This window comes from Haemaphysalis longicornis, unplaced genomic scaffold (assembly GCF_048455015.1).
Source record: "Haemaphysalis longicornis isolate Haplotype H1 unplaced genomic scaffold, Haemaphysalis longicornis Haplotype H1 scaffold_6, whole genome shotgun sequence".
In the NCBI taxonomy this organism is placed as follows: domain Eukaryota; kingdom Metazoa; phylum Arthropoda; class Arachnida; order Ixodida; family Ixodidae; genus Haemaphysalis; species Haemaphysalis longicornis.
The window spans coordinates 162284270-162310751 of NW_027526407.1; the positions used below are offsets into that span (position 1 = coordinate 162284270).

At 45.1% G+C, this 26482-nt stretch overlaps 1 protein-coding gene across 1 annotated transcript in view; it reads left to right on the forward strand.

The window, feature by feature from the left end:
• The window catches only part of LOC144142040 ((3R)-3-hydroxyacyl-CoA dehydrogenase-like), a 22241-nt gene extending 14221 nt beyond the window's left edge, over window positions 1–8020 (forward strand). Inside the window, exon 4 of the mRNA XM_077673466.1 lies at window positions 7536–8020. Coding sequence (XP_077529592.1) covers window positions 7536–7925 — 390 coding nt within the window. The 3' untranslated portion in view covers window positions 7926–8020. The remainder of the gene's footprint in view (window positions 1–7535) is intronic.
• The last annotated feature ends 18462 nt before the right edge of the window (window positions 8021–26482 follow it).

The window sequence follows — 26482 nt, forward strand, 5'->3', positions numbered from 1 at the left end:
GATCAGTCAGGACTTCTTTGCAAAAGTTACTGTCATTAGCTGGCGGAGCCCTGCCTGAATGTAGAAAGCTTTGTCCACGACCGCTATTGCACCGCCCTTGTCCGCCGGTTTGATCACAATTTATTTATCATTTCGCAGCTCCTCCAGGGCTCTTCGCTCCTCACTACGCAGGTTATCGCGGACGGGCCGGTGTTTAGAATACACTTTATAATTGTGCTTTTGTACCGTGGATATGTAAAGGGTAAAATGTTTATCTCTTTGTGCGTTCAGTGTGAAATATCTGTGCCATAACACGGGCACGCTGGTTTGCCTCACCGTATCATGTTCATGAAAGTACTTCCTTAGCGCAAATTTCGGGAAAACACATCAAGCTCTTTGTACAATTGAAATTTATCGAATGTTCCAGAGGTTGCACAAAACGTTAGGCCTTTAGAAACTAGGGTTTTTTGGGGCTCTAAAAGTGTTTTGCAGGAGAGATCAACCACGTTAGTTGGTTGTGTTCTAACGTTTTTATCGATGGGAGGAGATTAACCACGTTAGTTGGTTTCTTTTTAACCTTTTCAGCGATGGTTGTGAGATTCGCCATGTTAGTTGGTTGTGTTTTGACCTTTTCAACGACGGGTGTGCTCAGTGCAAGGAGCTGCTTGGGCGCGGGGGGCCCCCACGTGACTGAATTGGGTGAGGTCCACGTTATCCCGTTATAAATGTTTCTGTTTCCTCTGCGAAATATTGTTTTTTTCGGCCTCGTATGTGTTAAATGCCTCAAGTTGTGATTGAGGAATCTCAGCCTGACAGTGCTGCAGGCGCTCATCATCCCTCACCTTCATAGCCCGGCGTGTACTGTGCTCAACCATTATATGAGTAAGTCGAATAGAGGCGTCAGACAGCGTTTCCTCCCGCATTTTTTTCTCGTAATCGTTAAATGTTGTCATAAAGTTTGTGCACCCCACACTACGACCCTTAGGAGCTACTCGAGATGAAATACACGCGGTCAAATGGGAAGCATGAAGTTCGAAGCGTACCCTCTTATCAATTATTTTCTAATAGAAAGAAATTTCGGGGACAATGTTTGTTTGGGGCGGGCCATGCCTGTTTGTGCCGGCAGTCACTCGGACACTGGGGGTCCACGGGAGGTCGGTGCGTCATCCGCCGGCGACGTGCTGTTCTGTCGCGGAGTGGCCTGCCTGGTCGGCAAGCGGCCCGACAGTGCCACCATACATATACATATCAGGTGTGTAGGGAAGAAGACGCACAAAAAAGGCATTAAAAATAAAAAAAAGTTAACTGACGTTTCAGGAAGAGGACTTCCTTTCTTCAGAGTCTGAAGAAAGGAAACACTCTGAAAAAAGCAAGTCCTCTTCCTAAAACGTCAGTAAACTTCATTTGTATTTTTAATGTCTTTCTCGTGAGTCCCTGTCTCTTCTTACCTTAATTTTTCGCGCACTGTGTGAGGTTTTGCTTTCAGACTCCACTTTCTGGGGTATTTATGTTAAGGCTGTAGGGAGCGTCCGGGTCACCACATGTAGGAAGCAGACTCGGTAGAGTGTGGTGGCCTCCTACATTTTATTGGAGAGCGTAGGCCCGGCCAGGAGGGGGAGCAGTGCAGACATGCGGGCGCCCACGTGCTCGGTCATGTTCGATCTGTATGTCGCGTGTCACTGCTCACGCGGGCGGGCAAGCCCAGCTGATGATGATGATGTGGGATAATGCAGATGATGAGAGTGGCGCTGCTAGAAGATGAGGAGCACGCCACTACATGGCTGCACCCCCTAGTGCAGGGCGCGTTAAGATGAGTGTCTTAATATGTACGATGTAGAGTGCGCAAAAACGATGTACAGGTATGTACAAAACGTTGGAGATTTGTCCGATTTCCATGTCCTTAGGCTGTCCTGGTCAGTCTTTGACAGCGTCCTGTTTGTTGCGGCTCTCTGCTGGCCGAGGCTATGTGCTAGGCAAGAAACTAGGCCTGATAAAAATGGGGCTACGTTGGGTCCCAAGTAAGGTGAACCACGGCGTATGGGTCCGCTTTGCAAGCTGGACGTTGCAAGTGGGTATGCGTGTGAGCTTCTTGATGCCACAGAATAAGCGCCAGCGTAGCCGTCGAGTGCGTGCAGGTAGTCGCTGCGACTGCGTTCGGGGCGCAATTCGGTGGCACAAGTCTTGCGCGAGTCGTGTGGGCCGCGGCGGTGGCTGGGAAACGGAAGTGTAGTCCAACGTGTTCGCTGCGCATGGTGGCGAGGTCAGCGTGTACGTATCGTTGTTGGGTGTCGTAAGAGTGCTGATGAGGAAAGGCGTCCACGCAGGGAGGGTTTTTGGCGTCGCCTACGACATTGTTTGCGGTTGCGAAGCTTGACTGCACGTGTGCCGGTGACATCGTGCTTGATCCGAGTGTCAGGACCACAGGAACTGGCGCGAGATGACGTCATCAGCGTGCGAGACCCAGGACTTTCGCAGCGTCGAGTAGGCGATATCGCAGAGGACGTGTCTTGCCTGGCAGGTCACCCTTGCGATAGATTCCTGACTTCTGTAAACGGTGCTGTTGGGAGTGCCTCTGTCTCGACGTCGCTCGAGGAGAAGCAAAATTTGCTGGTGCTGTCGCTTGCCGAAGGAGGTGGAATTGCGGGCGGATGCGGCCAGTGAGCGTCTTTAATGACATCGGCTGTGGCTCTAGTCAGCGGAGGGGCGCCTTTTCGGGATGTGGCAGTAGCGGACAAGGAAGGCTGTGGTTGCTTAGCGTCCGCGTTGTAGTCGGCGGCCGGTCGTGTCGGTATAGGTGCAGCTGCGGCACTGGAGACAGAGACCAAGGTGTCGGGCTCGGTGGGAGCGACCGTCGGTGTGCTTGATTGCACGGATGGTACCGTGTGTGGCGGCGTAGTATGCGGGACCCGTGCGGGTAGCTCGTCCGCCGCACGAGGTACCCGCAAAAAGGGGACTCAGCTCCTTCAGAAGGGAAGGGGTTCCCTCCTGAGCTGTCTGAGGTAATGTATTTAGCTGATGTTATCTAATGATGGGTTTCAGACCCCTACACCCTCAGAAACCATTCAAGGAGGGGTATCGGCTCAGGGGTATCAGCTCAGCTCAGGGGCCTGAGCTGAGGGGACTCACCTCAGGAGCGGAGTGATCCCCTTATCTCTGGACCTCGCAACTCAGGAGAACAGGGGAAAGAGGGGGCAAGAGTACAATAAATTGTATGTTTTTATATTGTCCTATACACATTGTTACACCGTAGGAACCAATTCGGCTGTGTACTTGAGACCATAAAATAGTGTGCACGGGACAGGTGAATGCAAACCAAGGGAATAATCAACATTGCAAAACGACAATGCCACGTATGCTTAGGGTAGCACGCGCATCAGAGCTCTTCCAGTGCACACCTAACAGTTTTTGTTACAGGACTGGCAATATACATAATGTTCAGTGTAACAAATGTACAGATAAGGCAAGGCTCGATCTGCTCTCAGTGTGCCCTTCGACAAAATTGTGTTGCAAAAGTGTTACAACAGTGTTATCACAGGAGTGCCAAGAGAAGTGTTCCAACCACTTTCTCGATTGTGCAATACAAGAGGTCTGACTGTACCGTTAAACCTAAATATTACGTAGCTGACGAAAATTCGCATTTTTTCTTTGCAGCCACGTCTTTGTTGCATGCTGGTTTTGAGTTTAAAGTGGCGGGAATGAGGCATAAAAGAAACAATATGATAGGGTCAGTGATGCTGAACTCATCCCTGTTCAAGGATATATTTCACACTGAAAAACTACGTAATTTGCGCTTGTTGCTACTACATGGCTCCCTAATGCACAAACGTAAATAAGTATCACTTTTGCTCTATGTTACTTTTTGGTGCCCTAATGCGTTACAAGAACCAAACTTTTGCTGATCAATGGGCGCATTTTCACAAAATTTATGCTCTTTTCTGCAAACAACATTGTTTTCCGGTATGCCAGTTTGGACCCTGTACTGGTCGGTGACGCTGTCCATTTTTGCGGGCACAAACGGCTATTAAAATTTCGAGCGTGTCTTCAAAAGACAAATCTTTTCGTATTCAGGCAGCAGAAATCGTTCACGAACCTATGCCACAGATATCAGGTGACACACGCGACAACACGCCGAAAGGCAAGCCTAGCACCTAACGAACACCGCACTCACACGTGGAAACGCAGGAGAGATTGCGGTGCCCGCGAAGTTCGCTAAATTAGTGAATTTTGCCAGCCTATTTTGGAGAAAAAGGGCAACAAACCTTGACTCATCGGCGTAGCGAATTCGTTACATCTAGGTAAGCCATCGCAACTCCTTCGTTACATGGACGTCGCGAACACATGGACTCCATTGAGGGTGGAAATAGAAAATTGAAAAACTTCGGTAAATCCAGGAATTCGCCACATAAAGTTCCTTAATCTTGGTTTAACTGTAGTAAATTATTAATTTGGCACAGTGGCCGGCCTCTAGTGTGCACGTGTGCGGGAGTCCTTTGAGGTAGAGAGGCCCACCAGTGCTCACCGTTCGGTTGGAGAAAGAAATACATCTAATGCGAAAGCATGGTACACAAAAATTCCCCGCATTTCCCCGAGAGGAAGAATGTGAAAGTGCGAATGCAGGAGTTGAATTTGCGCGGTTCGGTAATGTTCGCGAAAGAGAGATCACACACACACACACACTAACTACAAAGAAAAAAAGATGCATTTATTCACAGACACCTATTTGTGTTGTCGTAGTACTTGATTGATAGAGCGGATCTCAGCTTTGAAATTTCGTGTCAGTACCCCTTTAAGCGGGTGCATTAGCCCTTCTCACGTCCGATTCCTGGCCAATCCCCCACGTGGGTATGTGCCATGAAGAGACACCTATTTGTGTTGTCGTTGTACTTGATTGCTAGAGCGGAACTCAGCTTTGAAATTTCGTGTCAGTACTCCTTTAGGCGGGTGCATTAGCCCTTCTCATGCCCGATTCCTGGCCAATCCCCCACGTGGGTATGTGCCATGTCAGCGGCCAGGCAGCGCGCGCCCATCTCCCCCCGTTGCCAAGGAAGACGAGGAGATTCCTGGCCAATCCCCCACGTGGGTATGTGTCATGTCGCCCGTCTCCCCCCGTTGCCGAGGAAGACGAGAAGCGCGCGCACCCGCAGCTGTTGCTATGTGGACCATAGAGTTTCATACTAATATATACTAGAGGGAAATCTGGCGCTGCATTCGCGTGCCGCCGTGGGCGGCGCCATTGCAGCTAGCGACGTTCCTCGCCTCCTTGGCTTGATTAGCCACATGGCTTCTTTTTCGTCTTGAAGCCAAAAGGGGTAACATTGTTTTTTTGTTCATCTTTAACGAAGCTTCTAAGTAATCCCTGGCAAATCAATCTTTATGGAGCTTTTATTTTTGGATAACAGAACAAATTCGACTAATTTTCTGCAGTAATAGTGTTGCATTTTTGCAGCCAAAGCCAACTTTTCAGCCTGTTCGTGAGCCATGCCAAGGACAAGTGGAACGTGCCTGCCCGGTACATGACGGCACGCTCGCCGAAGCGCGGCTCCCCTAGACGGTGGCGCCACATTTCCCTCTAGTGTATATTAGTATGAAACTCTATGATGTGGACGGACGGCGGTCAATGGAATTCAGGGTCGTATATAAAGTGCATTCGCACTTAAAAAGTGGCACCACAAACAGAGGAAAATACACGTAAACGTAGTTGCTCCTAGGCGTAGGCACTGATAAGAAGAGGCTAGACACAGGTAGCACGTGCGCGCTTAGAGGCTAATGTACGGTCATGCTATCAGACACAGGGAAATAAGATAAATTGAAGTACACAAAGGACGGAATACAAAAAAAACTACATTACACAAGAGGATGTAGTGGGGTGGTTAGCCTGAGTGGGGTGGTTAGCCGTCAGGCTACAAGTCCGGCAAGAGCAGTTACCGGCGAAAACGAGTCTGCTTCGAAGGGGTAGCAGGGACGCTTTTCGGACCCCTTGTGCGGGGATTGGACGGCGTTTTTACTCACGACGGCGACGCGAATTCGATTCAGCATACGAGGCGCGGGCCGTTTCTTTCACCAGCCTAACGAAGAACTTTCAATTAAGATGCCTCTCAACCCCGTTCATCCCTGCACGAACATAATGACCCACATGCCGCTTCAAGAGACTGAACCTGCGCCTAACTTTTGGCATCCTTATAAACCCCTCCCTGACGAGCCTAATGATCCCCGTAGCCGACATATTAGCGGGATTCAATCAAAATTTGGTAGTTGCGAGTGACAGCCACTTTGCTTGTTTTTCGGGCGGATGTCAACGATCCCACGGGCTCCGGAAGATTAATGTTGTTTTGTCAATGGTCCCTGTTTGTTCACGGGTTTCTTGTCATCCTTTTTAATCATTGTACTAAACGAATTTAAAAAGAAAAACTTGTTTTTGGCTGGAGCCAATGTGGGAGCCCCGCCCCCAACTGATTCGCCCTTCCTTAATGCACCACGCAAAGTATGTCTGAAGTCTGAATGCATGCTTATTATTATCCTTTCGCTCTGCATATGTTTATATGCTAGACATGTGATTTTAAAATATGGCTTGCAACGCAATTTCTTGGTGTTTGTTTTTTTATCGCACAGCATGTAGTCCCTCATGCTTTTGTGCGCCTGTTCACCACGCGCTGAGGGTCGCTGAACAAGTGTAAAATCACTTGTTCTTCTGGAAAATATTGAAGTGCTTTTTTAAAATGTGATTGATGTTTGGTTGGATACTATAAAAGTTGAAATCACATTAGCACAAGATTTCTTGTACTCAATCATGCATACCCTTATGAGTGGCGTGTTACGATGTACCATTGCTTCGATAGGAACAAAATTGTACACATCGGTTGCTAACATAGTAGGTGGGCGTGTGGGCAATATTAGCCAACGAGAACTTGCCAAATACGTTGCGAGTCCAATGGGACCTAATTTTTGACATTTCTTTCGGGGCTATATCTACTTTGTTACAAATATTGACATCCAACCTTTTGAAGTAATCTTTTAGCTTTAACAAATTTTTTTATGCTTACGTACATAGTGCGGTTTTACGCTTGTGGGTACTATTAATGATTAATTTTACCAACAAATCGCAATAATGTTGGTCGGGAACAATAGAAACTTTGACTTCGACACGCAATGCAAGAATGTGCATATTGGCATTAAGGCCCTCAGATGCCGTGCAAGTAACATACACTGTACCCAACAAACTCTTGACGTGCCGGTATGTTCCTTCTTAGCAAACACAATGAAAATGGCTGCCACTTCAGGAATAAAACCTGCATCTTTGCGCTCTGAAGCACTACACCAAAGCACCCAAGACAACGCTCCGAAATAATAACAGCAACGTTAACGTGAATATGGTAGACTTATTGAGCGATACGCTCTACTTAAAACATTTTCTCAATACGAGGCATGGCATTCATACTTTTTTATCACGATGTGTAAGGATGAGCATTACAATTTAGATGGTTTTGCCTAATATTTTTGAATACATATTACTCATCCGCTAACTATCATTTTTGCCAATTACTTTTTTTTTCGCGCAGGCCATGTTCCTTGTATGCCGCGAAGCTGCCAGAGCCATGATTGAGGCCGGCGTGAACGACGGCGCAATCGTCAACATGTCTAGCAAGGTTGCGCGGAGCCCAGCACTGGGCCTTTCTGGTTATATAACCGCCAAAGGAGCCATCGAAGCCCTAACTCGCAGTATGGCCCTCGAATTGGCTCCCCGCGGAATTCGCTGCAACTGCGTAGCACCAGGATTCACGGACACGTCAAAGCTGCGGGAAATTCTTCCAGAAGAAGTGCGCCGCTCGGCAGCGAAAGGCTCGCCTTTGGGACGCGCAGCCCGGCCGGAGGAGGTAGCCAGTGTAGTAGCCTTCCTCTGCTGCCCCGATAGTTCGTATGTGGTAGGAAGTGTTATCAATGTGGCGTGAGGCCACCTGCGAGCGGCGGTTTGCACGCTTGGTACCGCCGGAAAGCAAAATCAATTTGGCAGACAATAAAGAGTTTATGATCAAAACTCTCGCAAGGATGTGTACCTGCTCAGTTTTTCTATAGGGTAGATGTTTGTGGTGGTAGTACAAGCTCTACCACCCCCTCTTCCAGAGAAATATACAAAGTGTTACAATACGACAAGCAATTTAGCTAGAGCTCTCTCTGGTTAAACACATAACAAGCTATTGCACAGTCACAATTTTCCCGATGCAGGTCAAGTTAGTAATGAAAGGAATGCACCACTAGAATTACAGTTGCCTTTGGTAACAGCCTTCCAACAAAAATAGCTTGGTAGAATTTGTCTCACACTGATGCGTTTTTATGGTTTTTATGAGCTCTAAGGGTACCATGAATGGAGGAAGTAAAAAGAATGGGTAAGAATTTTTCTTATGTTCCTAATATTACATAAGCTTTGCATGTTGCTTTTGTGTTTCTTCACCGCTAAAGGCTCTGTAAGTAAGTAGGCAATTTTTATTCTATGCTGTATAAATTTCTATATTTATTTTACTGTGGGGCTGAAATACGTACAGTAAAACACCCACCAAGCACCATCCAACAATTGAATAATATTAGTGCACAGATGTATATGGGGCCCCTATTCAGATAAGGAACAACATTCCAAATGGCGGCCAATATTGCCGGCCCTAGAAAGTAAACATAAAAGAAGCAATGTAGGCTCTCAGAAACAAATTGTTTATTTTCTGACACTTCAATATATTTTGAACGGAAAAACTGAAATTCTCTCATTCACCTCATTCGCCATAAAATCTGCTGAACGAATCGTCGGAATAGGATAAAAAGCATTATTGAGTCCCTTAGCCTGCAGCTTTTCGGGGTCTTTTGGGGCAACGCAGCCGATGTAAGATAGCCCTTCATGAAGATCACCGCCCTCATGCCAAATAAGTTGGTTTGAGATGCTCCATTGTTTAAATGAAGGCGTAACAGCTTCTTTCTAGCCAAAAATACAGCGTCTCTGCCACCAATTCGAGGCCGTCCGGTGCAATGGGGTCCGGAGATTGCCTTTTTGCGTTTTCTCTATTTTTCGCAGAAACGCTCCCCATATCTTGCGAATACTCACTGCAAAGGCGTGTTTCAAACACTTCGGCAAGTTGATGCGAACTGGTGCAAACGGCTGCCATGGAAACTTCGGCATTGCCGTGTTACTGGATGGCGTCATTGGACACGAAATCCTTATATGTAAACGTCAGAAAAAAAACGAGCAGCCACACACTGTATTGAGCGTTCTGGCCCCATGTCACCCGTCACCACTGTTGATAGTTCTTGGACGTCATCCGGCGGTTTTCCGACACCATCGCGTGAACGTTCGCAACAATAAAACAGAACCAAAACAATATGTTCAGTGTACACTAAGACAGAGAAAGAATTGATTTGCGGTCAGTTCAAGACCTATTGTTATTCTTCGGTTCGAGGAAAAACGGCCAGCTGGTCAACGACCGTGCCGATGCTATCTCAATGCGCATGGATTCCGTATTTGTCGAAATCACGATTAAAAGTCCTTCTTATATGCCACACGATACTTCATTAGGGCCAGTTCTGGGATTTTTTTATGGGGCTCTGAGTATAATGGAAGCCGTTGGCTTGGGACGAGAGGCGGTGGGTGCCATAGCAACTGTATATCCGCGCCTATAGCACACCTGATATTCTGAATCTGTAGTGTACCCACTCCTACGTGATCGCTGGTCGGAGTCGCTGGCTGATCAATTTGAGCCATTGTTTGCTCCATGTTTGTTATGTTGTTCACGGAGTAGTGGAGACAATTTGGCAGTCGCCGAACTGCACAGCAAAGTGCTGTCACGGCCGTGGAAGAATATTCGGAAACGTTTTTACTGCCGTGTGCTTCCTTGAGCATAGAGACTAGAAATCGCTCTTTTCATCTTCTTGGGTAAGTGCTGGATGCCTTTATTTTACGCAGCTGCAGGTCGTCTGTCTTGTTTGAGTTTCCTCCCACAGAGTCGATTGCTCAACACACATTCACAGTTTATTTCTCAATAAAAGTACTCTTACAAGGTGTCTTTGAGTACCCCCCCCCCCCCTACAGACGGGGTCACCGCTGCGCAATTTGCGGCGACCCTTTCACTTCTTGAGGCTTTCTTTATGCAAACCATTTTTGCTCCTTATCCTACTCACGAATCCTCCTACGGTCTACCTTAAACTGCTTATTGGTCAGGGTTACCTTCCTGCAATATATAGGATTCCAATCCACTATACTGAGTTTTCGTTTTACCGTATGCATTTGCATAAGGGACAAAGACAACCTCTTCCATGAAAAGGGCGGCGAATGCTTGGGGTGTCCTTTTGAACCAACCTTGTTAATCGGAGTAGATTTATCAGTGGCTTGTGACTGCCAAAAGACACGAAATGACATTCAAAACCGGAAGTGGGAGGAGGGCGCTTGTTTGCTTTTGTACAGAAATGCCATATTCGGTAAAACTGCGGAGGTTTCGGCGATTGCTTAAGTATGAAGGCACGATCGGTACTCTAGTGTTGTAAAGCAGATTGCTTGTTGATGAGGATGTTAGGTTACGCTTCCCGGCAAGGACTAGCCATGTTGTCGTTGGAGACGGGAAAAGAATTTGGCGGAACAAATTGGGAAGATAACATAACATAACGTACTTTCGTATCCGGGCTGACGGTAACCTTGCAATCTTCCGCTGTTCTTAAACTTGTACACCGACTTCAAGCTGTCCTACGTAGACGTTAGGGAACTTTCGTCCCCATTTCCCGCTTCCCATTTTTCTGCCATCCACTTCAATGCTCGCAGCATTCGTAAGCATTACAGCGAATTTATTTTGCTCTTTTCTTCGATCCGGCATCTTTTGTCTGTTTTCTGCATCTCGGAAACGTGGTTAAATGGATAGGACAAAGATCGTTACAGCTTTCCTTCATACTCATGTGAATATTTTCGTCGTTTTTCTTCTGGCCACAAGGGCTCCGAAATATTTCTTTATTTAGGAATCAGCTGCAAACGTCGCTCTAACCTTCAAAATAATATCACTGATTGTGAATCGGTATGGGTTGAAACTGATGGCTCCACCTTTGGCTTTAACGATAAAAACATTGTTTTTGGAAGTATTTACCATTCACCAAGTTCTTCTTTCTCCGACTTCTGCTCCGCTCTTACTTCTCTGCTTCGAACTGCAGCACAAGAACCAAAAAATGCTATAATTTTGAGGGATATTACTTAAATCTGCTGGATGACAGCACTAATTTCTCCTGGATTACATGAACTGTTACCAGGAGTGTGCATTTGAGTCTGTAATTACTTGCCTACTCGATGTAATAATTTGGTCACGGCACGTTAATCGATCATGCACTATCAGAACTACTTTCCCCTCGCGAAGCTTCCATCATACGCGCCTACATAACGTCTCAATATCCAGTAGCATTGCCTTTTCCACCTCCAAGGAAGACTCATCGTAAAGAGTTTACGAAATCGTTTTTAATAAGGTACAATAATTAAAATTAACCAATGAGTGTGATTGGGCTAGAAAAACGTCCTCGGATGCGTAGACGTCTTACAGTGATTTTTGTGACATGATTGCGAACTGCATTTGTTCCTCGACTCAAGATGTATTCTGCCGACGTAAGTACTCCTCCCCACAAACTACATGGCTCTCGCCGGGTCTACGAGTTAGCGTAGGAAAGAGAGATAACCGCTACCGGAAAAATAAACAGAAACCTGAAACCTTTCAGCACCCAACTCAAGCTACGCTACAAGAAATACTAAAACTTACTCAATACGCTACTAAAACGCGCCAAGCATACATACTATGAAAAAGAAATAAATTAACCAAGTAATAACCCTGGCAAACAATGGCGCATAAATAACTCGTTTTTGAACAGAAACACTGCTCACAATTCAATTTCAGAAATATTACAAAGCGGACCTTTAATTAGTACCCCAGCGCATTGCAATGCCTTAAGTGACGCGTTTTTTGCTCCTCGAGCTGCGAATTTATGTAGACCTGACGATAGCCTGGAGCATTTTTTGGCCTCCTTTTATCTCTCCCCTACCACCTCGTTGGAAGTTTCATCGCTCATTACTAATTTTAGAGGTTGTAGTACCGGCCTTGATAACACTCATGCTCACCACATCAAAGCAATTTCTGATACCATATCTGCCGTTTTCGCTCATTTTGTTAACTTGGTTATTAAAACTGCTGCTCTTCCATTCGAAATCAAGAAAATCAGAGTGAACCCAGTCTTCAAACAGGGTGATAAAACATCCGTGGGAAACTTTAGGCCCATTTCTATTTTCGCATTATTTTAGCAAAGTGCTTGAAAAGGTGATAGAACAATGTCTTTCAAACTATATCTGTAAGGTCAAACCAATAACTCCAAGGAAGTTTGGATCCCGGAGCGGTTATTCCACTAATCTTGCCTTGCTTGCTGGAAGTGACAACATCAAAAAAAATTTATAGGGGTAAATTTGTTGGTGCTATTTTTATTGACTTTACGAAAGCTTTTGACTCAATTATGCATAATATTCTTTTTGAAATAATCCAATCTTATGGTAATAATGGCCCTTCCCTACAGTTATTCCGCAATTATTTACTAAGTCGTAAACAGTCATTATATCTTGCGTATCATCTACCACTAAAACAATTAACGTAGGTATTCCCCAGGGTTCTATTTTTGTCCCACTTCTATTTTTCCTTTGTAATATTGATCTTCCTAATTGTAATACGGCAGGATTATATTTTGTATGCAGACGGCACCACCATATATTCGTCGCATACGTGCATGAACAATCTAACACACAATATTAATCGTGACCTCGCCAATATTAACACGTGGTTCTGCAAAAATCAACTACTGATAAATCCAACCAGAACAAAATTCATAGTTTTTAGTTCGCTTAACAAAGAATGAAGCAATATTCCACCTTCGCGCATTAATTCACATGCAGTATTTGCCACAGAAGAGTGTTCGTTTCTCGGTATTCAGCTTGACCCATTCCTCAAATTCAATGTTCATATTAATTTCCCAAGAAAAAAAACGGTATTTGGAAATCAAGTGTAATTAAATCACGGCGTTATTTTCCGACTTCAACAATCCTCACGCTATACTACGCTTTTAAACATAGCCATAATAATTACTGCAACGCATCGTCGGGACGAACATACCACTCCCATATCGCTCCATTACAGCACGTTCAAAAACAAGCGATTCGAATAATTAAACACAGCACTTACAGCGCGCATGTCACACCTTTATTGCGCTTACTTAATTTGTACTCAATCACACAGCTTATCAGCCACAATCTATGCCTCATTGCCTACCGCCTTGTTCATGATCCCGGTATTATTCACATAATTGACCACCATACTCTCTCTAACCCTTATAAAAGTAGGTTTGCAGTGTTAAATGACGTCTTACTGCCTTCAGTGCGCACTAACTATGGGAAAAATACAGTTGGCTTTGCTGCTATAAAGGCTTGGAACAACCTCGAATTGTGGATCTTCCTTGTTATCGATGAATCATGCTCTCAGGACATTTCTTTTCTCTGACAATTTAGGCTGATGTAGGTGCTTATAAATAGATTCCTTTCCAATTTTCATATACTTGTACTTCTGACAATAAGAACTGGCACCGATCAAGAACGTTTAAAATCCAAGAAAGACGTTTTGGCTCCCGTACGGGTGCCTTCCGTACGGGAGCCGAAACGTCTTTCTTGGATTTTAAACATTCTTGGTCGGTGCCAGTTTTAATTGTCATGTGTTTTCCTGAACAGACGGGTTTCCGTCCGATCCTTGATTTCATACTTGTACATCATTTTCTAATATTTATTATTCCTACATGTTTTTATTATGTATAGAGTTTCTTTCCATGTCATAGTAATTATTATTACTGCAGCTGCTTGTTCATGCATATAATTCGCGTTCATGTCTGCTACTTATATCTAAGTTCTGTATAATAACTAAAAAGGGGTCTGATTACAGTTTCTAACTCTGGCACCCCTTTCTGTATATGTATTTTTACACACTGTGTTTTTAATACGAGAATAAACTGAAACTAAAACTGAAATTGAAACGTATATGAAACCTAACCTACTAGAAGCCCTCCCACGAGAAAACAGTTCTACGCAAGAAATAGTTTGGGCGTATGTGCGAGGAGCCGATGACGTTGATGAGGTGGTCGGTAGCGCTGCTGTAACGCTACGAGATGCGCTCGTTCGTTTAGAAACACCAACGGTTTGCCGACCCTGCAATTCTAACTGGGTCGAAGAGGCTTGTAGTTGTTCGGCGCGAAGCTCGCTTGGGCGCTCACCGTAGCCTACAGCGTCCAGGAGGGAGTCACTTCCTGTAACAGGGTTCCCTGGACGTCATAGCCCCGCCGGTGGCTCCCCGAAGACCACGCCTCTACCTGACTCGACCACTCTCCATGTCTGTGTTTCTCATCCCGTCTTCTTCGCTCCTGTTCCCCGCGTGATCTACACCGAAGACAACACGCGCACTTCGTCCTTGTCGCTTCTAGGCGCCGAATGACATCTCCATGCGAAGCGCCTCTAACGGTGTATCAAGAACAATATCACGCGGACTCAAGAAATTTCGATGGCTGCTCACTACAGTCCCAATCCTTTCTCATGTGTATTCGGATTGGGTGGTATCCCGAAGATGAACCCAAAGTATGTAGCAAAGTAGGCAACGAGTTTGTCGAACACAGTGTAGGTCACGGCTTGCTTCGCCCTTGCCAGTCCGCCTTCGCTATCGATATGACTTTAAGGTACCGGTCACACAAAGCTTATGGAACTTTGGGGGGATTCTAATACCACTAATTCCACTTCGCAGATTTGCAATGTAGGTGGCTACACCTATCAGTGAAGCCTGCACCCACCGAGACTAGGCACCACCAATCCTGCCATATGTAAGGTTTTCCGGTGTACTCCGGCCGACAGACCCCACCATCAGAGGCCCTGATGAACGCGACGTTGAGAATAGTTGTCATCGTACGATTGACTGCCCATTACACCATACTGGGCAATAGTGAACAGCAAGACAACCCATTTTTATTTGATTGGCGAGGTGAACTTGCAGGTTCAAAACCATGAACTGGCCTGCACCACCTATGAGAATAAAAATCTATACGAGGTGGTCTGGTGTACTGGAGTGGAAACTATTCGCGCTAAAAAACCTCTTCGCAAGCGAACGCAGCTTCTCGGAAATATTTTCACAAGCTGCGTTGATTGTGCTGTAAGGTTGGGCCACATGTGAGCTCATCTACGGAGGTGCGAGAGAATCAAGCACGTCTTCAAAGGCATCGAGGATGATGACCTCCACACGAAGTTGGCTAAATACATGCGGGCAATTTTTGACATCATCACATTGTGTTAAAGCAACGACGTAGTCCGCAAATACAAGTAACTCACTCGTTCCGCGGCTGCCCAGCGCAAACACACGTCGTGTTTCACGCCTGTAGAAAAAACGCTGCTGTGATGCAAAGTATACAGCTGCTTGTTTCGCATGAGATTTCTCGTCAGATATCTGTGTTTTTATGATGTCAGGACCATCGACTACAACAGCTGCTCCTACACCAAATCTTCAGCCCGTGGTTCTCCAGCAGGCTACTGAGACAGCTAGTTTGGATGTTGCGCCAACATTTCCGACATTTCGTCATGTGACGAAAGACCAGCTTACTACTTTGAAGCTACCGGAAGGCAGGCCCACCTGCCTGAGGCGTTGTTTAGCAACCTTGTGGCGAAGCCACCCGTCATTCGGCGTGATTAAAGCTGCTAGTGCAGGGTCCGTGGACTACGGCTTAGAAGCGCACAGTCTATTTTTATTGCGCATTTGTGTCCTCCTGTAACTTGTTACTCTTGCCTGCGTATGGCAATAAATGACGACCCAGGAATACCAGTCTTCTGCTATCCGCGATGATCTTCCCAGCTGGCCCCAAAGCGCATTTAAGATTGCCTTTTACAATCGCACAGTCTGTTTTATGCGCATGTTGCTCTCACGTTAGCTCATTCCTCTTGCCTGGGTATGACAATAAATGACGACCCAGGAATACCAGTCCTCTGCTATCCGCGATGATCTTCCCAGCTGGCCCCAAAGCGCATTTGAGATTGCCTATTGCTACTTCTAGTTATTATCGTTATGCCATCGATAACGGCCCTTTACTACACAATGTCGCTCGCTATCCCTCTTGACCCACTGAAGAGACGAACTGAAATCTACCATTCCAGAGGAAATACCTTGACAGCTTTTTAACTATTAAAAACCTACGCATGTTTTTGCGTGTCTGTTGTGTGTGTACTATTTATTACGTTAGATGGTACATGTGCTGGTATTTTCGTCGGGAATGCCATCACTTGGCACTTCCTTAAGAAAGACATGACGCCACTGCATTACACTTTGATATGGTTAAGAACTGCTCAACTGGTCAAACCAAACGCAATTTTTGATGCTGGCTTCTGTGTTTAAGGCTATATTTTAGGTTGCTATATTTACCTTTACACCACGCCTGCCTTAGACTACAAGCACTCGCAAGATTAGTTTGACGTTCTGTGTCACATCCTCTTTTACGAAGTTCAGTAGGTTGCCGTGCAAAGCTTGCCATTGCATACGACATAGTAATAAACTCGTTTCGCCGTCCCAGAACCGCTTTGCTGTACTTACGACCTGAACGCACCAGTGCTGTTTACGACGTCGACCGTATTTACTCGCCAGGCATTGACTCTCACCCTCTGTACAGTCACTCCTCGCACGAGCCCATCCTGTCGAGCAACGATTCTTTCGACTTCTAAACTCTCCAGCACCGCGGTGTCCCTGGCTGCATCAAGCCAGTCTAGCCACATTTCACCACATACATTCCTACGACTTGACGCTGGTTGAGCAGCTGTACTGAGTCCTTGATTGTCAGTAAAGGTTACATTGCCACGTGATATTGGCGACTATGTCCATTCTGCAAAGTGTAAGCAAGCAAAAGGAAATCCTGGTTATGCTGGGGATCGCCACGTGTTAAATCCGCAGTAACAATCAAAATGGGCCCAGCGTCGCAAGCACTGGCGCACCATCGGCTGCATTGTGCGTCCCCAAATGAGCGTTACGCTATTCATAAGCAAGTGAACGATTCACATAACGATCAACTGTGGTGTTATCCGGCAGAAGACAAATCCGCGGGCCTATGTTGTCCTTGTAACGAAAAAACACCGTTTCATCCACTTCTCTGTCGATTACCATTGTCTGAACAGAATAATGCGGAAAGACGTGTGTGCTCCACTGCGGGTAGACGGCGCCCTTCACAGTGCACAGGCCGCTGAGTTTTTTTGAGCTCAGTCGACGGTTTGGATACGAATCAGTTCCAGCGCAGGTGGGCGATCCTTGATGAATGGTTTTTATCACTCGAAACAGTTATTAGAAATTTTTTGTCAAGACTTTTTTTTCTGCATGGCTGCTCATATTTTCAAAAAGATGACGCACACTACCATACGCGCCGTAACGTATAAAATGTGTCTGTTAACAAGACTATGTTGTCGTTTTTCTACAGACTTTGACACTAATCTGACGCGCATCCAAAATGTGTTGATGGGACCTTACAACCCTGGCTTTTAGGCTAACATGAAGAACTCTCACTTTCCGGAAGCCAGCTTATCATAGTGAGCAACGTTAAATCTTCGAGAGAGAAAGAGAGAGGTAAATAACTTTATTCCTTGACCGCGAGTTATCCTGGACGTCGGCCAGGAGCCCTTGGGCTCAGGCAGTGTCTTTGGTGAGCTGAATGGCCAATAAATGTACTGCAGGATGGGGCTGAACAATATGGTCTCCCATTGTTCTAGGCTAGCTATTTTGGGACCTCATGTTGTCGCCTTCGGTGCGGCTCCTTGAATGTGTGCTAGGTCAGCGCTGTACTTAAACTGGTGGTACTTTATAGAATATTGCCGGTGGTAATGTTGACAGTAGGTTACCGTGTTATGGTACCAGTTTGTTTGCAGACCTCGCCAAGCCACAGATGAAAATTTTCTGATGGGAGGATGGTGTGGGGGGAAGTAGCCCAGCCAAGCCTACAGTGATGAGTGATGTCTGCATAGGACACGAACGGATTCCTGCGCCAAGAGCAAAGCAAATGAGCGCTGTGATCATTACCAGCTCCGAACAAAAATTCCTTGAGCGGCGTCGTGCGCGTTCTTGTTCCCGGACAAGCCGGAGTGTGCAGGGGGCCATAGTAGATATAACTTGCTGAATTGCAGAATATTGTGAAGCCAAGTTCTCAGAATGGCAGACGCCTGTGGGAAGATGTTCCCCCTTGCGTAATGTATAATAGCAGGCACGCACTCGCTCACCAGGAATTTGATTTTTTCGGAGGCCGTCATTGCCTAGGCAATGGCCCCCTCTTCGCCGACAGCGGGTTCCATCGTGCGGAACGACCCAGATCTTATGAAATTACCCTGACGATTGACTTCTACCAGGCAATGGCCTCGCGACCCAGCTCATCGGGCGCGTCCACGTAAATAACGCCCTCCAAATTTCGGAATCGTTTGTGCACAGCTTCAGCCCTTGCCTGTCTGTGGTCCAGATTGTGAACCGGATGCATGTTTTTAGGGATCGGTGGAATGTAAATTCGTTCGAGCAATACGGGTATCTTGTGTTCGCGCAAGGGTACGTTGTGTGTGCCGGTTCAGGATATTTATCCCAAGGTAGCCCAATATATGCCGCCCTTCAGGCTATATCTCAGCTGCTCGTGTTGAGCCAGCCTTGGAGCCTCGATGAGCTAATTGACGGTGTTGTGAAGCCCTAGTACCTCGAACCGTTGAGTCGGAGGCGTGATCGGCGATCTTACGGCCTGCTTATAGGTCATTGTCCCTGAAAAAGAAAGTGTATGCCAGCTGCATCTTGCCGCTCTTCACCTATGGGTCACAAAGTTGGAGGCTCACTAAAAAGGTTCAACTTAAATTGACGACTTCTCAGCGAGAAATGGACCGGAAGATGATAGGGGTATCATTAAGGGAGAAAAAGAGAGTGGAGTGGATGAGGGAACAAACGCGTATTAAAGACATATTACTTGAAATTAGGAAGAAATGGGTGTGGGCAGGACATGTATTTCGAAGGCAAGATAATGGTTGGTCATTAGGGTACCAGACAATTCCTAGAGAAGGCAAGAATGTTAGGGGCAGCAGGAACTTAGATAGGCAGTTGAGATCAAGAAGTCTACGAGAATACATTGGTCGCAGTTAGCACATCACCGAGATGATGGGACATCTACGGGAGATGCGTTTCTTGTGCAGTGGGCGCAGATGGTGTGATTAGGATGATAATGATGATAATGATGTGGTTGATAGGCACGTATATTGAGGGCGTAGATTTTAAGTTCGTCTTTTTTAAAGGTGTAAAAAGGGGTGACGCACGTTATCCTACTAAGGACGACGGCCTCAACTAATTTCGCGAAATTGCTCTTCTTCTTACCATAATGTTGGTTAGCAATTTGTGATAGGTGTTGGGTAGTCTGGTGGGCGCTTTTTTTTCTAGCGCGAGGATGGCCTTTGAGTCATGTTTGTTGGCCTGTGTCCGGAGACCGAGCACCCGTATACTGGACCCTGTGGGATGTGTTGTGTTCTATTGCGAAGATATTCACATCCGGAGGGTTCGGGCCTGTACGTCCTTCGCTATAGTGAAGCAATAGAGCACCAGTTTTGATTTTTCTGAAGAGCAGCTGAAGGACCGGGGACCTTCGTACCACTATCCCACCTCAATGCCCTGTTGTGAGATTTCATGAATGTACCCGTCACTGCCTACCCTGTCTTGAAAATAATATCGTCCGTATAGAGGCGGTGTTGGAGGCCATCGATCCGTTCCAGTATTTAGGGGATCCCCATCATGGCTACGTCAAGAGAAATGAGGACAGGACTGAATCATACAAAGTCCCTTTGCTCCCAAGCACGGTTATATATGACTGGAGTTCCCCTACGGCCAGATTAGCTGTGCGTACAGAGAGAACGTTAATAATGCAGTTGTATTCGCACTTACTAAGGTCAAGTCGTGTCGGGTTGTCAAAAATAGCTTATTTCTTCACGCCATCAAACGCACTGATCCAATCTAATCCTAAATTGTTCTGGTATCTATAATAAAACAGCGTTCCCAATCGATGACTTGATGTTTGTGACGGAGCATGATGTACTGCGTTGAGGGCTTTGGAAGGAACCTGATTTCGGGGTGAGTAAAGAGACCATTTTCTTTCATGTAGTTGGCAGTTACATTTAAGACAACGTGTTCCAATAGTTTTCGTACTCGTGAAGTCAGGGAAATTGGTTTAGGGATGTTCATCAGATGTTGTTTGCCTTGTCTAGGTATTATGGCCACCTTGGATGTTTTCCAATGAGCCGGAGTTCTCCCAGTCTCTGAGCATACGTTTATATATCGCGTAATGGCTTCAACACACTCGTTATGCAGGTTTCTCTGCGTTTTACTTGTAATACCTTCCTGTCTAGGAACATAGTGAGTGGGCAGTGTCAAGATGGCAACCCTAACTTCATACTCAGTGATGGGATTGCATTGATGGAAGGCGAGCCTTGTCACTGACAACGTATGTAGGAAGTACCTCACAGGTGCAGTCGATAACACCCAGAACGTCTTTAAGCAATCTCGTGTTTTTGTGTTTTGTGCTGACGCTGTGTGCTTGTGTAGTTTTACTATTTTCGGGCCAATAAGACACCGCACAATTTTTCAGAATTAGGGAAGACCTATTTCGTGTCCTTACGGTCGCATGTGCTAAGCCAATTTCGCGTGTTAGTTTTGTGTACGTTTCCATATCGCGGAGCAAGGCCGCTTGTCATCGCCGAAACTTTCAGTTGAGCTTTTGATATTTCAGTCGTGTGTACAAGGTGTGTTTAGTTCCTACATATGTAGCAACCTTGCGGCGGCCTGTTCGACCTCTTCTTCTTCTGGTACAATCCTTGTGGCCCATTTAGCGTCTGTGCGGAGTTGTACTGCCACCTCCCAATGTTTCAAATGTCGACCCCAGAAGTTCCGTCGTACGCGTTTTGTGGGCCTAGTTCCGCGGCTATAAGCGGGCGGAATGCATCCAGTCGATAAAGTGCAGTTTTTTACCAGATTTTTTTGTGGATATCTCAGATTCGACTACAATAACGACGATGTAGTTGTCGCCGCCAAGGTTTTTCTTTGTACAGAAGCTGCGTACGGAACCTGCGCACAGAAGTATCCAGGATGCCTCCGTACGCAGGTTTTTTTTTTTCACAGTTGAAGTCAGGTGTCTTCTTGCCTCATAACACTTTTTCTTATACGGGTGCGCTTCTGCGGATAGTTTAGGAAACTGAGACTCTATCTTTGCGCGTGAAGCCAGAGATTGTGTCCCTTTATTGTGTTCCGCCTGGAGCCCCAATGGAAGGCAGTGTGTCTTGGAGGAAAACAGCAAAGTGTACGCCGCAATGAGCAGCGAGTGTTGCCGCGCCCCACCGCACAAAAAAATGGAAGTTCTAAGGAGAGTCTTCTGCAGCAAGGTCAAGGAATGGAAAGTGGTGCCCTTCGTGGTATGGGGGCCAGGGCCATTTTCGGCAGACGTTCTTTCTCTCTTTCATAAAGACGTTCTAAGAGACGTTTGTTTGGTCTTTGATATTTTGTGTGGCAGGGCACCGGAACACTCGTTGTTCAAGGTGAAGTGGCTTTGTTGTTTCCCCACTAAACGAAGATTAGAAGATTTCAAGATTGGTTTGCTTGAGTGTGTAGACGTACATGAGGATTAATAGAGGGATTCTGAATCCCTAGTCCGAGGGCTAATCCGTATTCATGCAAGAAAAACAATAGAGTACTTAGGGATACGCGTATAAAATTCTAAATAATAGAAAGCCAGCCGTGTTATTAAAACTATTAGGCAGCACAAATAAAATGCACAAAAAACGGATACAAAGATTAACATATATGCGTAGTCATATATACTTATGTTGGTACACAAGATATATACGTATATTCATTCCGACACACCAACGTAAATTCGTATACAGAATTCTTTGTCATCAAAATTCAGTTTTAAAAGCGAGTAATGATGGAGCCGCAACGTCAAAGTCATAAAACCTTCAAAGTATAGATGTTTAGGCAATTAAAATTATTAATTGCTCTGAAAGTAAATTTTAGGTGCTGAGTAAAAATACTATCAAGTTTAGGACAATTGGTACAGAATTCGAAACGGCAACTCCAATTATGTTTGTTCTTCTATCTCCCTAAGCGTTTTATTTTTCTGGCTTCTAGGAAGTGATTTTTAGCAGCAGTTTGTGAATTGAAATGTGAGGTTCAAAAACAGAGCGCGGCCGGGTAAAATTATTATTAATACACCTCTGTACTAGGAAAGTCCATTTGTAGTTGATTACGACATATAAACGCATAAATCTTAAATCAGATACTTCAGATGGCCTTTTTTTGAATAATGGAGAGTGGTTGTATGTACGATAAAAATATATTACCCGAACATTCGATGTTTGGTAACATGCAGACTTCCATTAGGAATTTCGCCATACTTTTCTTTTCGCATTTCTGCCGAAATTCCTAATGTCCCTACTCCTCCCCTTAATGCTGTATCTACTGAATAGTTGCCTTCTTCTCACCCCCCTTTTCTCTCTTTTTTTGCTGGCCCCTTTTTACTTGCTTTTAGCAGGATTAGCAATTTATGTAATGTGTGGTAGTTTTTGTGTGCATATCCCACGTGCACTTTATTTGGCGGATTATTTTCCCTTTCCCATCCACTGCAATTATCTTTTTTACCAAAGCTACCATTCTTGTGGAATACCAGGCATAGCTCAAAATTTTGAACTACAGCCTCCGAAGGAAAGCGTAGTTTATTTCATCGTACTTTTGCAGCAACAAAGGAATATATTTCACGACTCGCTCAATCTCTCTCTCTGTGTGTCTCAGTATCCCTCTCTCTACACATAGAGACACACGCCCGCACACACACACACACACACACACACACACACACACACACACACACACACATATATATATATATATATATATATATATATATATATATATATATATATATATATATATATATATATATATATATATATATATATTAATTTATTTAATTATTTTTTATAAGAGAAACGATGGCGCTTTGAAGATGGTAACCAGAGAGAATTATTATTGCGGAGAAGGTAGCTGCCTCAGAGCTGTGCAACGTTTTGACACGGGGACTTGTCTTTTTCAAGACATCAGGGTTCATCTTTGACTCACGGTTTTATAGAAAGATATTGAGTTGGAGAGAAAGTGGGGGTTGTTTAAAGAGAGGCTGGCGAGAGGACAGCAGAGTATGTGAACAGTCGGTTGAAAGGAGCGAAATAGTAAGAGAGGAACTGAGGTGTGGTTATTGCGGCAGGACCCCGCCATCGAGAAAGAGGGAAGACTACGAGAGGCGGGGAAACAGGGAGGATTGGTTTAAGCTGGGCTGCGGTGGTGCCGGGCGACCACAAAGAGGCTTCCGGGCAGTTTGGGGCTGAGGCGGGCGTCTTGCGGGTCGAATTGCCAGGTTACTCAACTGCGTGTAAGAGAGAAATCTCGTAGACAACTACAGCTTTTATAGTCCGAAGATTTTCGGGGGGAAGGCCAGTGTTCGTAGAGAAATGAAATAGAAGGGGTATCCGCAGGTACGCTGCACGGGGAGCTTCGCGGTATATTCAAGGACTTCCTGTCTTTTTCTTTTTTTATTTGTTTGCATGTGTGTGTAAAGTAGATAGTAAGACGAAATGCCGAAGGTCGAAGGAGGTGAGTGCGCGTGCTATGTCGAAATAGGCTAGAAGAAGGACACCAGAAAAGAAAAAAAAACGAAAGGAGTTGTATTCAAGTAAAAGCTTTGGGGATAAAGTGTGAGGGTTGTTTTGAATCGAGATGCACAATTTTTGTAAGAGCCTTATTATTCGGTTCGATGAGGTGCCGTGAGGTTTCTAAGCTACCCTTTGAAGCATCGATTCCCGCTGGCTCAAGGCAATTGAGTTTATGGATTAAGTACGATTCTTTGTACTTTTTCTCTCTTTTAAACCCAAAGTATGACTGCAGAATACAGAATATAGACCGACGAACAAGCAAGCAGGACCTTTCTAACTCCTCCCAAAACTCCATAGAGTCCCCACAGAAGCATTGTTCTCAGCTGACATTCCGGGGGGACTCATAGTTTCTAACAACACCCCTACGGAAGCATTGCCTGTGTTTCTGAATCACCATTTGGTAGAAATTCCGACTTCTCTTCCTTCGTTTCTTCAGGACACCCCACACTTTCTCCGCACAATTGAAGCAATAAACGATGGTGAGCAAATACCCAACGACGCCCCTCTGATCAGGCTCGACGTCTCTGCCCTCTATACGAACATTTCTATCCCCGAAGGAGTAGAAGTTACATCAAAAGAACTAACAGAAAAACCGAAAGTCTAGAATAATAAAATCAGTTGTAACTTTCAACTATTTCGACTTCGACTCATCTTACTACTTGCAAGTTTTTCGAACCAGCATGGGCACTCCTTTCGCACCCACCTACGCCAACCTTTTTATGGAACAACTTGAAGCTTCTCTCTTAAATATTTCCCCTAAAACCCAAGGTTTACCTTTTAATACATAGACGACATCTTCATAATTTGGGAGCGCGGTCGCACACCCTCAGAAAGCGTCATTGCGTATCTTAATGCTTCGAGCCAGACCAATAATGTTGATGCTGGTACTCGGATAAAGAAGCGGACTTCCTTGATTCTTATGTTGCTCTTGACAATGGTGAAATGGAAACCACGCTTTATAGCGAAATACGGACAGGCAACAGTACCTAGACTCCACTAGCCATCATCCCCGACCTTGCAAACAAGGTATCTTTGTAGGACATGCTACCAGACTAAGTAGAGTATGCAGTGATAACACAGAGTATATAAAACACCCGAATGAATTGAAGTCCACCCTGGTAAGCAGGAATCACCCGGTCAGCTCGCTTGATATGACTTACGAAAGAGCATCGAAACTCGGCAGGGACGAAGTGCTCAAGCAACAACGTCGAAACTAAAGCGCCCGACCACCAGCCCTAATAAATAACCAAATTCTCAAACGCACTCAATAACAAGAACAACATTTTGCGGAAATACTACCACATTCTAGCAATAATGACCGACCTAAAAAGACATTCCTGGAAGCCCCAATAGTTACCAACAGGAGAAATAGGAACAAAAAACACATTTTAGTGCATACATAACCTAGCGCTGCCTAGAAAGCAGTGTTCAGCCCTTGCCTCCGCCCTTTATGCAAGACCTGTAAACATCTGCAGACGGATTGCATCGTCAATAGCACTGCCAGCCAATACGTTCACAAGACTACTTTAAGCGTCACGTGCAAATATTTTAACATTGTGTTTATGCTAGAATGCTCATTCTGTCAAAAGCAGTACATTGTTGAAACGAGTCACCCCATGAACTTCCGCCAAAATGAACATCGGGCCGACACTCATAACAGCGCCTCCATAGCAGTCGCGCAAAACTTCGACCATCCAAACTACGATTACGATGATGTTAAGCTCTATATTCTGCAGTCAAACTTTAAGTTTCCAAGGGACCAGAAATACAGAGAATCGTACTTAATCCATAAATTCAACTGCCTGGAGCCGGTTGGAATCAATGCCTCGAAAGGCAGCTTAGAAACCTTACGGCATCTTAATCGAACCGGAAAATAATGCTCTTACAAAAAAAATCGCGCCAATTCACCTTGTGAATGTGGTTTGAAAGAAAAGCTGTAAACGGCACCCACAACAATTACCCATCCGACGTCCCTTAAATTCACTCATGTCACTCTACAAATAGTGAAAACAGAGAGAAGAAAAATGCACTTAACCACACCATTTATTACTTAAAAGGTATATATTTGGTTAGGTTACATCAATTCATGCTGCATGAATTGTGGTTGGTTGAGTTGTAAACCTATAGATAGGTTTGGATATGAGGGGCTCATTAGGAACTACAGAAACAAATGCCGGCAGTCTACAACGCCAAATAAGGCGTAGGGGAGTGGTTAGACTATTTTTTACCGTTAGTGACGTACAATATTTTTATTAATTACGTGAGAAAGAAACAAAGAAAAACACGCGCCCAGACTGGGGACTGAACCCACGCCTTTCGATTAGATCTCGAATGCCTAACCAATTCGGTAACAAATGGCTTACATAAGAAATGCCTTACGTAACAATTATATATATATATATATATATATATATATATATATATATATATATATATATATATATATATATATATATATATATATACATACATATATAGTGTTACGGGCTGGCAGGCTAATGACATAAACCATGGACGGCTCTGACGCGATCTATTTACAATGCGCCTATCACAGCTCGTGCAAAGTCCCGCGCAACCTTGTTTATCTTCTTCGATATGGGATGACCACGGCGCCACGCTGCCCTGTCCACTTAGTGTTCTTCTCGTTACACTTCCCCCTACGAAGCCGACCGACCGGGTCGTGTTCACTAAACGAAGCAGCGC